General features: G+C 31.9%; 2 protein-coding genes across 3 annotated transcripts in view; one reads left to right on the plus strand and one right to left on the minus strand.

The window, feature by feature from the left end:
* Nucleotides 1-116: 116 nt before the first annotated feature.
* On the minus strand, nucleotides 117-5,370 carry LOC143179992 (dymeclin). Of its 2 annotated transcripts, none has more exons than XM_076379480.1 (12): nucleotides 4,972-5,081; nucleotides 4,150-4,453; nucleotides 3,885-4,085; nucleotides 3,371-3,618; nucleotides 2,802-3,017; nucleotides 2,554-2,729; nucleotides 2,318-2,443; nucleotides 2,101-2,214; nucleotides 1,818-2,033; nucleotides 1,573-1,755; nucleotides 1,391-1,507; nucleotides 117-1,286 (listed from the first exon to the last, which is right to left on the minus strand). In XM_076379480.1, exons 2-12 carry the CDS (start codon nucleotides 4,434-4,436, stop codon nucleotides 1,116-1,118), a joined length of 2,055 nt encoding a protein of 684 aa, XP_076235595.1. In that variant the 5' UTR covers nucleotides 4,437-4,453; nucleotides 4,972-5,081; the 3' UTR covers nucleotides 117-1,115. The 2 variants fall into 2 exon arrangements, with proteins under 2 accessions (XP_076235595.1, XP_076235594.1); XM_076379479.1 differs by lacking the exon at nucleotides 4,972-5,081 and adding an exon at nucleotides 5,195-5,370 and having other exon boundaries at nucleotides 118-1,286.
* An 8,413-nt stretch (nucleotides 5,371-13,783) lies between these two features.
* Nucleotides 13,784-15,884, plus strand: part of LOC143179417 (IQ motif-containing protein H) — a 40,953-nt gene continuing 38,852 nt past the window's right edge. Inside the window, exon 1 of the mRNA XM_076378634.1 lies at nucleotides 13,784-13,805. The gene's annotated coding sequence lies outside the window, so the exon portion shown is untranslated. The remainder of the gene's footprint in view (nucleotides 13,806-15,884) is intronic.

Here is a 15,884-nt window from a genome sequence, read left to right on the forward strand (position 1 = left end):
CGTTCAATGAAATAAAAGACTGTTTATAAGTATCTGAATTCTTTATTTTAGCATATACATATGTATATATTTTGATTAAAAGTATTTGTATCATTAATATCATTAGCTGCATATTTATACAAATGTCATATTATGGACTCTTTACTGAATAGTCATGTACTTACTATTTTTTGTATGCTTTCGTGTATGTACAATTAAATGTGGTACAAACAAAACAAACATTTTGTTTCAGTAATTATTATGAACAATAATGGTTGGAAAAGGTTTTACGTATGACAAGAATTACATTATACCAAAACACCACATTTATGTTTACATAATTTTTAACACGTTTAAAGTAATCTAAACATTTTTACAAAATTGTAATAATCTAAATTGCAATAAATATCTTGTATATTATGCTAAGCTTTAAAGGAAAATTTTATATGTCGATAATTTATTTTGGTACGAGTACCTAAAGATTAAAAAATGTTTGTTTACATTTTTTTAGAATCTTTCAGAACGTTCTTCATTATTATCCAAAATTCATTTTTACTTTGATATTTATAACTGTCCAATTGAATATTTGAATATTTACTTAAGTAGTAATGCGATTTTTATAAAATAAACAAATTTTTCTTATCAAATAAACAAGTCCAGTCTTAATGTTAGAGAAGTTTATGACAATTGAACCAAACATCAAGTTTATAGTCCCTTCATAAATCATAATTACTTTAAAGTATTACAAATATCTTATTAATTAGTCCTGCGAATTAAAGATATTGAATTGTTCCATTCCAAGATTTCATAACATTATTTCTGTTAAAATTGATTAAATTCAACCATCCTTAAACTTTAACAAATATAGATTCTTTTACAAAATAATATTTTAATTAAATAAAACATTGATATAGACGAGACAAGTAAAACAAAACGCGCTAGAACAATTGCAAACATAAAATAAACATATATTCCTTTAAATTGGTCTGCATTCTTCGTCTTCGTTAAACTTTATAATAAATAATCAAAATATTATTTCTTCTTCGTATCAAATAAATATTCCACTATGAAACGTATATTTCTCGTTTGATTACTTATACATAAAGTTACTGCAAGCAGCAGTTTTTGTTTGAGTATCAACAAACGATAATCGTTGTCTGTTCGCCACTATGAGGTGAAAACAGTTTTATATTTTCCGCACTCCAATGTAAAAGCGCACTTTGACAAACAACATTCCACACATAAGGAATAAAGAATTCTTCGGGTTGTTCCTCCTCTACATATTTAAACTTCAGTTCTGGAAATTTCTGTACAGTATCCAACACATGAATTACATTACATAATAGAAAAGGAAATATTAAAAAAGTATATAATAATAACTGCATTAAGTATAAAAGAAATGAATATGTACCCTTAAACGGTCACGCGGCCATTCACTGGTACCTTGTTGTATCGTAGTCAATACCTGGCTAACACCAAGTTGTGATTGATCCTTTTGTTCCAATTTATATGAGAAATAGTTTATGACCTAAACAAATTTCACTCATTGTCATTTAGTAGCAAAACATCGAATTATATTAAACTAAGACTTACCGAATCTATATTTTGCACAATGTCTTGAAATGCTGAATGCGTTCTAAATGGTTGAAAAATATCCTTTTTGTATAAAAGTGTATATATCAAATTTGGATTTTGTGCAAGTCTGTATGTTAAACAACTGTTTATAATCTCTAATACCATTCGCAACACCTCTTCAAGTATTGTTAAATCTTGGATCTGAAATATAATACATCGGATATAGATTACTTGTTAAATTATTTTTCTCTATCGAATTTTACCAAATCTGTATTTGCGATAGTTCCATTAACTGTAACTATAGTACTGTCAGAAGAAATTTGTGGTTGTGCGCGTATTTTTGCTTCCAGCTTGACATGTTTTTTTGCAAGGGTTTCAAATAAACTTAATAATCGTTGACTAACATATGGATGTAAAGATGTGAACTGCGCCGACATGTTTGCTAAGGCTGCTAAACAATTTGTGTGAAGATATTTATCCTATGAAATGATGAAAACATTTTATTATTTCTATTTACAATTGCGTAACAAAATATTATAAGCTCACCCTCATTTTAAACATATTATATTGTATTGTTCTTATAACAACAAGAATTAAAAGACCTCCTAATGATATTTCACTTATTGACCTTTCTGTATACCAATTTACACCTTTCAGCATCTGAAAATTAATAATTATCGGTAATACCAGTTTGTATGATTTGATATACATGTAATTTTATATACATTAAATAAAAATTGATTTATAAGATTTACATGCATACAATTTCATGTATCCTTTTGTTAAATGTTTCGTCTTCGCTCAAAATTAGAAGAATAATGAGAGACATGTATATATGATGGGATGTATTGTTTGGAGCATGATACAGTATCTGTAATATTGGCGTGACCTATACAAAAATATAAATTATTTTGACATTTTTTAATTTAATTGAACTGAATGATTATGATACTAAGATAGCGTTTTTATGTTATTACAAATTTATTAAATTATAGTTACCAATAATTGTATATCTGGTCTTCTCATAATATATTGCTTAACGTTGGGATTTCTATGCAATAACATGTATAATAATAATGTAACTTCATCTGTATTTGGTATTTTACATATAGTACTGTACAATTTATTGAAATTAAATTTAAATGTATTTTCCTCATACATTATAGAATAATCGTCTGAAAACACAAGCAAGTTTTATAACCACTTACAAAATTAGTTTTTATATTTGTCCAAAAATGAATACTGACTTTGTGTATCAGCAAATGTAAAAAGTGCAATTCTGTAAGGATTTTGTTTTGCCGTACAATGATTGGTTAAAATTAAAAGCAGTAATAAAGACTGACTAGCAAGAGGTGTTTTTGTATCACATTTTCTATCTTCTTCTTCAGAAGTACCATTACTAGTAACTTGTACGTTTTTTAAACTACTACCCATACCCATTGTAATTACATTCCACAATCCAGCTGAAACAATTTTTTAATATATTATTCAATATTATGTGTTTATTGAGATAGTACATTTTTTTACATGAATCGAGTAACACAATAATAAATTCTTGTTATATGTTCATCACTCGAAATCAATCAAGAACACATATTAAGTACAGGTGGGCAACTAATAATTCCTTTGAGCTCAAACTGATTATTTCAGTGATAACATCGAACCCTCAATTCTCTTTTAGGTTTCGCGGTAAGTAATAACGAATAACATCTAGTGAACATATAAAGACAATATATTGTATAAACTCGATAAATGTATAGAGTTTACTTTATAGAGTAGGTGTGATTGTAATGTTACGTTACAATATTAAACATACCAGCTATACTGAAGACAATACTTCCACCTGATTGCTGTGTAAGTAACCCTGGAAGAGCATGTTCTTGTTGTACAAAATTATGTAATAATTTACACACTATGCTCCGCACATATTGTTTCTCATAAAATGATTGCATTACTATCCTGTAGATGCAACTGTATTCAGCTGCAATTTGTGAGAATAGTTGTACCGAAAGTAGAACAAGAAAGCAGTTTATTGCTTCTAGGTGGACAATATATGTAAATTCACTGCAAAAATAAAATTTTTCCTTTTAGAAATATTGACCTCTCTGAGTGAATCTACCTTGGTAAACTAAGGATTAAACCAAGAAATTGTAGGTAAATATAAAGAATAGTTTAGACACATATACATTATTCTCTGGAATACAAAAGAAAATAATACTTGGAGAAAAAATAGCACAGCCCAATTCAAACAAGTGCTTAAATAATTAAAATTATTGTTTCATAAATCATATCAGAATGTTTAAAAAGCTATTAATATAATGATCATTTACCATAATGGTATGTATATAATGATATTCACTAATGCACCAAGAAGATCCTCCAATCTGTGGGATGGATCTGAATATGTTTGTACATATTCAGGTGCTTCTATATGTTTTATCATTTCTTCTTCACCAACTGTTTCCACCAAATACTTTAATATACATCTTGTTACAAATAATGCATTATATGTTTGCCATGCTATTATGAACCTGTAATAAAAATTCATTAGATTTCTACCGTCTATTAGAGGATTTCTGACAAGGAAAACCATACCTTTGACTTTGTGGAACTTCACATAAACTATTAACACTTCTGACAGCAACTTCTATTAAAGTACCAAAATTCCCTGTGCTTAAATTATTAGCAAGTAACTGCTGACAGAAGGAATCTAATCGAGAATCTAATTCTATTTGATCATTTCTAGTAACTGGTGGTCGCATTGTGAAAGATAAAAAAGTGTCCCAAAATGGATCATTTAGAGAAATACTTTCTTTTCCACAGAATCTTTCCAGATGAATATTTTTAGAGAGATCATCGTATCGACTTGGCGTCCCACCCATTGCCTTTTCTTAAGTTTCTGGAAATAAATTAAATTTTAAGCTATCATAATGATAAAAAATGTCACGTATATCACAGGGTGAGTCTAATAAGTGAGTTGGGCTATAGATGTACTGCACTTATTCTTTTAATGGAATCCTATATTTTTTTGCATATGATCTACTGCATCATACTGAATAGAAAAATGTTAATTTATAAATCTTGCTATATGTGGAGTTGAAAATGTCAAAAAATGTATGGAAAAATATCAGGAAAATTATTAAGTTTTTAATAACTTTAGCCTATACCTTTCTTATTTAAAATGACACAAGGAATCAAATTATATTAAAAAAAAGTCATAAAGTTTCATTTAAAAAACAAGTGCAATTGCACTATGCAATTGTATCAATGAACCGCAGAACAAATTACACCATTGAATGATAGAGCTTATTAGACATTTCAAAATTTTCCTATACAGTTTTTTTTAACTTCATCCGGAATGGAATTATAACCTAGCTCAGTTACTAGACTCACCCAGTACAGATATTTTTTAAATACTTTTGTTTCCTTCATATCTGAATTTTCTATAGGTGTTAAATTTAATATCTTAATTAATACACTAATTCCTTTTGGGAATTCCTGATTTTGAATTTTTTAATCCTTCTTCAGTGAATTATATTTAGTTCTGTTAAGTTTTATTTTTAATACAATTTGGTAATATCATATTAAGGGGGACAAGATATAAAATACTTTAAATGTTTAGAACCATTGAATAACATACTTTGACAATCCACTGTTAATTCGCAGTTTCTTAATAATCAATAATGTAAAAGTTTATTTATGTACACTATTACTCCTGTATCCCTACGTCTTTTATATGTCAAATTATCATTAAGCTTTTTGACACGTTTGCAGGCAAAGTATTAAAAGTTACACACAACTATAACCTCTTCCATATTAACCGACACTTTACCAAGGTATAGATAAACTAAAATCAACGCCATCTTCAGGATTTATTAAGTAATTATGAGATAAAGTATCGATGTAGTGAATTGATTATATTTGACTATATTGTATTATTTCAAAATTGTTTAAGACTCAACAAAAACACTGTCAGTGTAAAAATATGCGCCAAGTACATCCACAAAAATCGTAATTATTTCGACCCCAACAAAAACGTCGCCAATGTATCCTAACAAAAACACTATCAGTATATCCCAGCAAAAACATCGTCAGTGTAAAAATGTACACCCAGTACATTTGCAGAAATCGTGATTATTCCGATCTTACAAAGTATCGAAATCAAATAATAAAGCCAAGTACATTAGCTTTTTATAGTTTATGTGAATACTTCAATGTACGCTCTAAAAAATTTGCCACATAAGTATCACTTTAGAAATCATATACAATGTGCGCTTTAAAAAATTTGCGAAACAAGCATCGCTTTAGGAGTCAAGCACAAATTGAAAAATTAAACTTAAAATGTACTTGGCGAATCCTTTTGCGAAGAAAATGTTTTTATCAGGTCCTACAGGGATTAGGAGAGATTAGACGGATTATAATTTCTAGCTAGTACATCAAGAGTCTCGGTAGAAACTCGCGCCAAGCACACTCGCACCGCTAGTGGTGGGGATGAATCAATTTATACATCAAATAAATGATCTTGCGACCATAATAAATTTAAACACTAGCGGCGACTGAATCAACATCCTAGACCTGCATTTGTAACAGAGTTGGCACAAGCTTATTTGAAATTCCTTGCATTTCTAGATCTAATTTTGACGAAATTAATGGGAGTGTGTATACGCGTGTAATGAATGCACACACACATATTTCGTTTTGCAACAATATAACTGATATACAGGTACTATTTAAATTTGTTCAAAAACTTGCTTACTTTTAATTAAACTATTGTGGACTGTGATTTCGATGCAAAAGGGCCCGCCAAGTACATTTTAAGTTTAATTTTTCAATTTGTGCTTGACTCCTAAAGCGATGCTTGTTTCGCAAATTTTTTAAAGCGCACATTGTATATGATTTCTAAAGTGATACTTATGTGGCAAATTTTTTAGAGCGTACATTGAAGTATTCACATAAACTATAAAAAGCTAATGTACTTGGCTTTATTTTTATACTGACAGTGTTTTTGTTGGAATTTAGTTACTTTTTGCGAAGTTTATCCCCTTTTTCTAGTCTACACGAACGTACTAATATGTCTGTGGCTAATATATGTACATATAAATTTGTCGCTACTACTTACTTATGTAGGTATTTAATGCGATCATACTTCGATTTAATAATTTCTGATATGTTATCTTATGATAAATTTCATAGAGGCATATTTATTATAGAGCTGTTAAAATATGCAACTCTTCTACTTCGAACAACTTTCCAAGAAAAATATATAAGTGTTCTTGACACCTCTAGGCCATTTTTCTTCAGTTACAAGGGCATCGTTAACGTGTAACCAAGTAGAAATACCGACTTTTAACATACACGTATAATGACCCTCACGTGCATCGTTTCCATGATAAAACACAGCACTTACAACTTTATAAGGTTTTTCGTTTATATGTATTTTGGTAGTAGGTACAGCATTTATAGTACAACTTTTAAGTTTGATAATATCAGAATCTTTATTGTCGAATAGCAACATCTGAACGACCAGTACATTTCTAGATGAAATTATTTCCGTTTTTACAATTCTTTGAAATTCTTTACAACTACAACATTCGCCATCAAAACGCCAATCCGAAAATTCTTCTTTAAGCAATTTTAGTAAAGTTAAATTTGTTTTGTTAATACAAGAAATTATAGGAAGCTGAATTATGCAATTACGTTGCAAAGTGATGTCAGTACAGCCGCAATTTTTACAGAGAAATTATCTACCTTACTTTTAAGGTATTCCAATTTAGTACATAAAGGCTCAAAAAATTCAGAAGCATCTTGCTGTACATTTTGAGAAAATTGTCTTCCGACGAAATATCTTATATTCGTAGTATCTAAACTTTTATTTATCGCCAAATACGAAATAGCCAATTCACTCAACGGATCGGAATCACGTACCCACCATAATAACGTCCTTATCGATACGCATCGTAACATGCATTGCACTATCGCATTTGCATAACAAGACACTTTATCCAGATTCAAAAATCCACGTACAAAATATAACACGTAAAATCCACAATTCTTGCAAACGTCCGGTACAATTCGAAGAAGTAAATTCTAGTTTTCTGGACATCAAACATTTCATCAAACTAGCAATGCATCAACCCGAATCCTAGAAAGTATTTCACGATATCGCCTATCAGACTGTTGTCGCACATTTATAGTTAATTCATCGTAAGCAAACAAAGTCCACAAATTAATAGACCCTAAAGAACCAAGAATTCTTTCGACCTTTTCTTTCGTTAATTGCACGAAAATCGCTTTTTCATGTACGGGCGGAAGTTGAAGCAAATTACCGAAAAACAAAATATGTTTTTCACCAAACCAACCATTCTCTAATTCAAAAGTATTATATATTTCTGTCAAAATTCAGAATTCAGAAATACAAAATTATGAAAAAACATCTTACAAAATATCTCTATGTGATGTTCAGTAGTATATATGTATCGCGTAATATAGCTTATATAGTTATAAATCATAAGTACAAGAAACTTCTAATATGATTATTAATTTGAGTAACGATCTCTATTATAACTTATGTACTGTCTAACTTATAATAAAGTAATAAAGTAATAAAGTAACTTATGATATAAAGAAATAAATATAAATCTAATGGTATACAAATTCCAAAACTAAATGCAATAATAATATTTCAAAAGCGACAAACTCCTTTTTTATGAGAACACAGCCATTCCTCAAGTTAACGATGCGAACATCATTCCTGTTATCCAATATAACTTCAACATCTTCTATTATTTTCCTCTCTTGCTATTGATTATTAAGTTTATCTGATAAATATCTAATAGTCCAATAAAAATAAATTTGATTGAACAACAAACCATTAGCTTCGATGCCATGATTGCAACATGAAATTTTAGTTGTACCATTTTATAAAGTCTATTATTGCACTTGCCTGTTTTCAAATACCAAATTCAAAATTCACATACAACTTCACAAGATTACCTCCGTTTTAAAATAGCGGATATTTCACTGAAGTTTCTAATAATTTGATTACTAATTGGTGCTTGATTTACAAAAGTTTCTACTTCAACATATTTATATATGTAATAATTGATGAGCGCATAAATAATGTCTATGCCTAAATAACTGAAATTATGAAATAAATTTATAATAAATTAAACTAAAAGTATATATAAGTACTTTATTACTTTCATTTAAAATAAACAGTTAAAAACAAAAAAACCCAGATACATAACCTGTATCTCTACAAACTGTCAAATGTCATGCACGACAAACGAAAGTCATGTCACATTCAAAATGATGACACCAATTTCAGAAAAAACCGACAATCGGTACACAACTGCTAAAAATAACATTAGTGGTTTATAAACATTTTTATTTACGCAAGTCCAATAAAAATGCATTTACTGAGAAGAAGTTTCGTGATATAATACATATTTGGCGCGAATGTCTGCCGAGATTTCTGATGTGTTGCGAATCACTTCAATTGAACAATGCCGCCATACTGTTAAATTGATTTAGAACTACAAAAATCGCATTTGGCATCTTCCTCGCTCGCGCAAATTAACATAAATCTATCTTTCTCCCTCTAACAATGCTAGTAATATAGTTCTCACAGACATCTTACTAGAATTTACTAAACGAGCCGCTTAATATGCTATTCTTTCGATAATCCATACATTATTTTCACTAATACTTGCATCAGTACGTAGATGAAGGTTTACAGAGTTATAATTAATCAATTTTCATGAAAAAGATATCTTCTAAGATACTTTTAAAGAAGCTCAAAGTTTCAACATCTTATTTTTCACTCGTGTATACAGGGTGTAACAAAAATGTTGCAGTTCCTTAAAAGGGGTGATTCAGGGGGTGATTTGAAACAACTTTTTCCTTAGCGAAAATGTAAGATGAGACTTCGTTAACGAGTTATTAACGAAAAACACCGGCCAATGAGAGCACGAGTTTGCCGACCGCGGTAGCGTTGGGTACGCGCTGGGCGCTACGGTTGTACTCCGAACAAGAAAATCGGCATGCGTCGAAGGAAATAGCATTAATATGAAAATATTTGCATAACGTATAAACGAAAAAGCAATGCAACAAAAGAAATAAACGGAGAATTGGAGAATTAACGTTGAAGATAGAAACGTTGAAAGTAGTCTGCGTTAGATTTAAAAAATAATAATCATTAATGAATTAAATGCAATTCATCTGTAGTTTCTAAATCTGTGTCACTGGGTCACTGTACCGATCCTGGTCATCGACCGTCGAAATGGTTTATAGTAGGGTAGAATTTTTCCAAAGAAGCTCCTTGTACCCCCACGTAGTTTAAGCACCTCAGACCTTCCTTGTTCGGACACTCCGAGATTATGTCTCCTTCGAAACCAAAGCAATAAAGCCATAAATTACCTAAACGAGTGCCCCTGATCTCTGCTAAGGTGGTTAGACTGGCACTAGCAGCGACAACTGGACACATGGTGCTAAAAAATTTTTTCTTATTCTTCGAGGACGGAAAAGCCTTTCTCTTCTTCACGGACCCTTTTGGACCGATGCACGATGTGTCTGTTTTCTGTCTCGAAGCATTGGATACGTAAGCAGTAAAAGAGTGAAGTGAGCGCTTTTGTAAAACTGCTTATTGGTACTCGTTGTGCACTTCTGCAAAGCACATGTTTTCTTGACAGATACTGATTTTTTTCTCTCTCAATCTTGTGGTCGTAGTGAAAGTTAACTCATAACAGAACGATGGGAAACTATGCGAGGGTAGAAGGAGCTTCTTTGAAAAAGTTCTACCCTAGCATAAACCATTTCGACGGTCGATGACCAGGATCGGTACAGTGACTCAGTGACACAGGTTTACAAACTACAGGTGAAGTTTGTTCTTCTCTCCCTTTATTTTTTGTTGTATTGCTTTTTTGTTTATGCGTTATGAGAATAAGATATTTACGTATTTTTCCTCGATTTTAAGTAATTATTCACTTCAAGTGATAAACAAAAAAAGGACTCGGTATTATTTATTATGTCGCTTTCAGCTTTTCAGACAACTTTCTTGTTCGGAGTACAACCGTAGCATCAAGTGCGCGTACCCAACGCTACCGCGGTCGCTCGGGCGGCAAACTCGTGCTCTCATTGGCCGGTGTTTTTCGTTACTAACCTGTTAACGAAGCCTCATCTTATATTTTCGCTAAGGAAAAAGTTGTTTCAAATCACCCCCTGAATCACCCCTTTCAAGGAACTGCAACATTTTTGTTACACCCTGTAGATAGTCTCAACGAGAGCCTCTCGCCAGTTCATCCCCACCACTCATGGTGTGAATGTACTTGGCGCGAGTCTTTACCGAGACTCCTGATACGCAGTTCAGTAAGTTTGAAAAGAAACTTGTAACTTCGATTTGTTTCCTCTTCTTAGGTTTTATTTATGTAACTATTTATTAAAAATAAGTATTTGTATAAGATTCATTTGAATAGTTACAAAATTATCTCATAATTTGTATAACTGAATAAGTTTTCTTCTTAGATCTTATACTTATAGACATGGCTTCAGGTAACTTCCTTAGGCAAAGATAAAATCATCTATGTGACGTCACACACGGGCAAGATGTATAAGCTATAGTAGTATGACGTATCCGCAATTTCGAAAGTGTGACACATTAATGTTTCGAACATGTTAAACTGTTTTACTGTTCGACATTAATGAGAATGTGAAAATCTTGAACTTGCAGAAAACATGCTGAATTGATTAAATATGAAATATACATATTTTCACACCACTCTTTTGCTTCTCTTTGCATTCCTTAAATCAATAAGCTCTCACCATTATTAATAATTTCAAAACTAAATTCACACAAGCCGCTCATAGCTTCACGTCGATTGCGATAGTTGATAGCGTCCAGTAGAATCTCATCATTTGATACATTTGAATGATTGTTTTGCTCAGTGTGACGTCACATTTGAGCAGTTATCTTTGCTTAGCAGAGCTCATGGATTTTTTATACACACATTAGTGAAAACATATAATTTATACATGAGACATTTGATAATGTGGCATTTAGCGTTATCTTGTTGAATTACAAATGAGAAGTGCGAAGGTATAATTGCCAAATCGCAACGTAGGAAAGTTCTGTCACGCTGTTGCCACATCAATTACAATTTTATCCATCAGTAAATCTCTACTGAATACGTCTTGAGTCGATATTTTGCTTCGTACGGAGTATAGAAAAGGACGGTGCGAGCGAGAAAGAAAGAATATCACGAATGAAACAATACATGAAAGTGGTCTAAGTCAATTCAAACTTTGAAAACAACATTTTCGTATGAGATTCACACAAAATTTCACGTTCATAATAAATTTTCATTAATCAAGACTAATAAAATTCTAAATTACAATGTTACATAATATAGAAATATTTTCTAATTTATTCAAATGTAATCCTATCAATATCCCAAAATAAGAAATATACCATTTAGACCACTTTCATAATTACGGGCATATATGTATACTAATGCGTGAAATCGTAAAACTTATATATATAGAATAAATAATTCATTAAATTTATGCTATTCATTCATTCATTCATTCATACTTTTTAACCCTTTAAGGGTTTAAATTTAGAAACGAAATTGTTATGCCCTCCCCTACCTTACTTAGAATTACTTAAAATAAAAATTGAAAACAAAAAAAATTCAAAGCTACCATGTGATTCGAACTTGGCACCTGCAGATTATGAGGGAATGCCTAACTCTCACTCTACTAAAGTACTTTCGTGGAAAATTAGTGGATTAAATTATAATGTACGAAACAATTCCAATTGTTTGTTTATAGTAAATAATAACTATTGAAGAATAATGATTTGTGAACCACCTTTACTTGCTACATTTTCGTCGATGCAAGGGTCACTCACACTGAACCTCTCGTACTGTTTGCAACAAGTGCAAGACGTTGCAAATATTCATTAGCAATGTTATTATTTATACATTTAATGAATAATAAACAACATGTATCATAATATAATGACAAAAATATTATAGGAATATATGTTTTTCGTAAAACCACTTGTTTCAGCGCCCAATTTTGCACAAAATGTAGTCTCACTACGAATGTTATTATTTTGTTTATAACGTAATAATTCAAAATTCTATTTTAGTCGTATTTTGTGTTTTGCTTCATAGTATTTGCATACAAATTTGCAAAACGATCGAATAGCATGTAGACAGTGAAAACAACGACAATATACTATCTTTTAATATATGTTTTTAATAAATTGATATTTCTAAAATCTGTTTACATAGATGGATTCGTCGTTCAAAGATACAAAATCGCCCCATGAATATCATTTTGCTACACGTACTAGTTTTGGAGATATGAAACGAAATATGTTTTCCACCCCAACTTTGGGGGTCGTTTCCACACCCTTTACATGAATTAGAACCAGTAAAAAAAATATGTGTCGAATATTTTCGGCTATTCTACAATCTTCCAAAGTTTCATAAAAATCGGAGATTTTTACCTCGCGATGTTCCCTTAGTAAGAATCAAAATCTCAACTGGACCTGTATTCGTTCGAGTTTTCCTGATGGGCAGAATTGTAATATTTACATACATATATGTGGCAACAGCGTGACCAAACTTTCAATACGTTTTGGCAATTAAGCCTTTCTTGCGTCGGTATTCGTGTATTTGATAAATACGCCATTCAGCTGGCAAATTCTAGATTACAATTATCGACTGATCTGTATTTCCATCGATGCTGATGGTAATATGACCAAATTGGCAAAATTGGCTAACGGCAAATCGTTGAACTATTTTTCTGTCAAAACGGGTGCACAACAAAAATTACACTTTACGCCTTCAAGAAGTGTTAAACTGAGGAAAATCGCATTTCTACGGTATTGTGCTAATTCAAGGAAGGGTGCTCTGGTGTGCTATGAGTGAAAAAACCGTTAAATCGTGAGATATTTGCAAAAATGTCACTTCGGCAGCCATCTTGCTAGTTTACAACAGCGTCTGTTTCATGCTTACAGTTTGTAATTTTACAGTTTTCTCAACGTATAGTGTCTATTGGAGTTTAAACGGACCAGAGCACCCTGTAGTGAAGTCTACTGGTAGGTTCTGTACTTGCGGAAAATTCATTTAAGTGTTGAAACGTAAAGTGTAATTTGCGAAACCGTTTGTCTCTCTCGCTCATCGCGTATACATGTATGACTTTCTTTGCTTGTGTGAGCGCACGCACACAGCTCAAAACACAAGGTCAGATATGTCAGAGCGGCGACATTACCGAAAAAATTAGGCAAAATTGGGGGTTTACGGCATGACACTTTTCGTCTTTATATGAGACGATTTTAAGCTGGGAATGGATTCATTCGAAAGAAAAAAGTTCAATGCAGTGCAGTCAATTCGCGATTTAACCAAATTCTACTGATATTTAGTAATACGAGTGTTATAAAGTAGAGCAAAAATCTACCATTGACAACTATAGAAATTTAAGCATTTTTATGTAATTTAGAGAGTGTTTTGAACGAAATCGCGATTTGGCTGCGCTGCGTTGTACTTTTGTCTATCGAATGAACCCTTTCCCAGTTCAAAATGTTCTCATATAAGGACGAAAAGTGTCAGGCCGTAAAACCATACCACAGTATTGCTTTTGGCTGTGTTATCGATAAAACAGAGCAAAAATGTGACAAATTTAGTTGGGCTTTTGTGAACCAGGCGGCGCCTAACTTGAAAGGCTACCGATGTGGAATCGAAACGATACGAGTTACTGAAAATTTCCCCCTCCACTACACACAGCACCTTAGGAGTTGTGCGTACATGAGCTCGGCGCCTCGGACCACTTCAGGCAGCTTCGGAAAGTGAAAAGAGATCGCGAATGTAAAGTGAACCTTATTCTCTCGCCCTTGAAATCCTGTTCAAGTTGCCGACAAACGGCACAAATCGCGCGCGATATTTTCATTTGCCCAGACATATTTACAGAAGCCCGTGAAGACATGAATACAGAGCCTGTCTTTTGCTATCATGCGGGTTCAAATTTGTGACTTTTTTATTTCATATATAATTTTTCTTCAGTTTTTTAACTTTAGAATTCTTCGTTTCATATATTACTCCATTTATAAAATATTGTAGAAAATATGATTCATGTTTTAGCCACACAGATAGCCATAAAATAGTTGCACTGTTCTCATTTTTTTTACAACCAGTCTTTTATGGAATAAAATAATTTGAGTCAAAATAATATAAAATCAAATTTATATGAAGATTGGAATTGTATATTAAAATTACTTGTAGAACAAGAAAAAAGTTGCAGGTTTGAACGAGATTCGAACTCGAGCAACGGTAAAACACAGATGACAGGTATAGGATCCGTACGTTTTGACGTTCATCATTTCGTTATGGTTACGAGGTGAGATTCTATACACGTCTGATGTTGCAGTTAGATTATGTACAATGAAGAAATAAATGCAGTAGATCACATGTATATTCAAAACAGTCGTGTGCGTTTGGATACACCACCAGACACACATAGGAAATTAAAATATCTCAATACCGTCGATTAGCTGTCGCGATTTAGAGTAACAATCGGTCATGTTCGGCTCGCGTTGCGCATCACATCACTTGCTCGTAGCCTAGCGCGTTACCACCTATGTATACATACAGGGCGTACCGCGTAACACTGTACAGTCCATTATTTTCTAAACTGTTTAAGATATAAAAAACTATTGACATCACATTTTCATGGTATAAGGGGGAAAATTTATTGGCTATAACAAATTATCTTTTAGGTTATTATTTTCAAAGATATGATAGTCTGGTGCAGTTTTTTAAATGGAGCTATATACTTTTTTCAGATCACTTTGTAGTGCGTTTCAAGACAAATTCAACGACAGAGAAATTATGTATCTTTTTTCAAATGGTTTTCGAGATATTGCATACGAAAGTTTAGTGCTTTTCAGCACAAGAAAACCTGCTCGAGTAGAGAGCATGGCAGGAAGTCTTGTCTGCGCGTCAAGTACCACATGCCATACATTGTCCCTTGGAAATGGTTTTCCTGTGAACCTGACTATCATATCTTTGAAACTAATAATCTAAAAGAAATTTGTTATAGCCAATAAATTTTCCTCTGTATGTGTATAGATATATGTATACGTATATGTATATACACGCACACATATGCGTGATCATCATATTAATATAAAAATGATGTTTGGAAAAAGGGTCTATCTCAAGAAAGGCACCGATGTGGGCAAACAATGAATAATATGAATATGTCAAATAACATGTGTCGTTTGGTAAATACCACTATATTCACACGATTTAGTGCTATATTGAATC

Source organism: Calliopsis andreniformis, chromosome 5 (assembly GCF_051401765.1).
Source record: "Calliopsis andreniformis isolate RMS-2024a chromosome 5, iyCalAndr_principal, whole genome shotgun sequence".
Lineage (NCBI taxonomy): Eukaryota > Metazoa > Arthropoda > Insecta > Hymenoptera > Andrenidae > Calliopsis > Calliopsis andreniformis.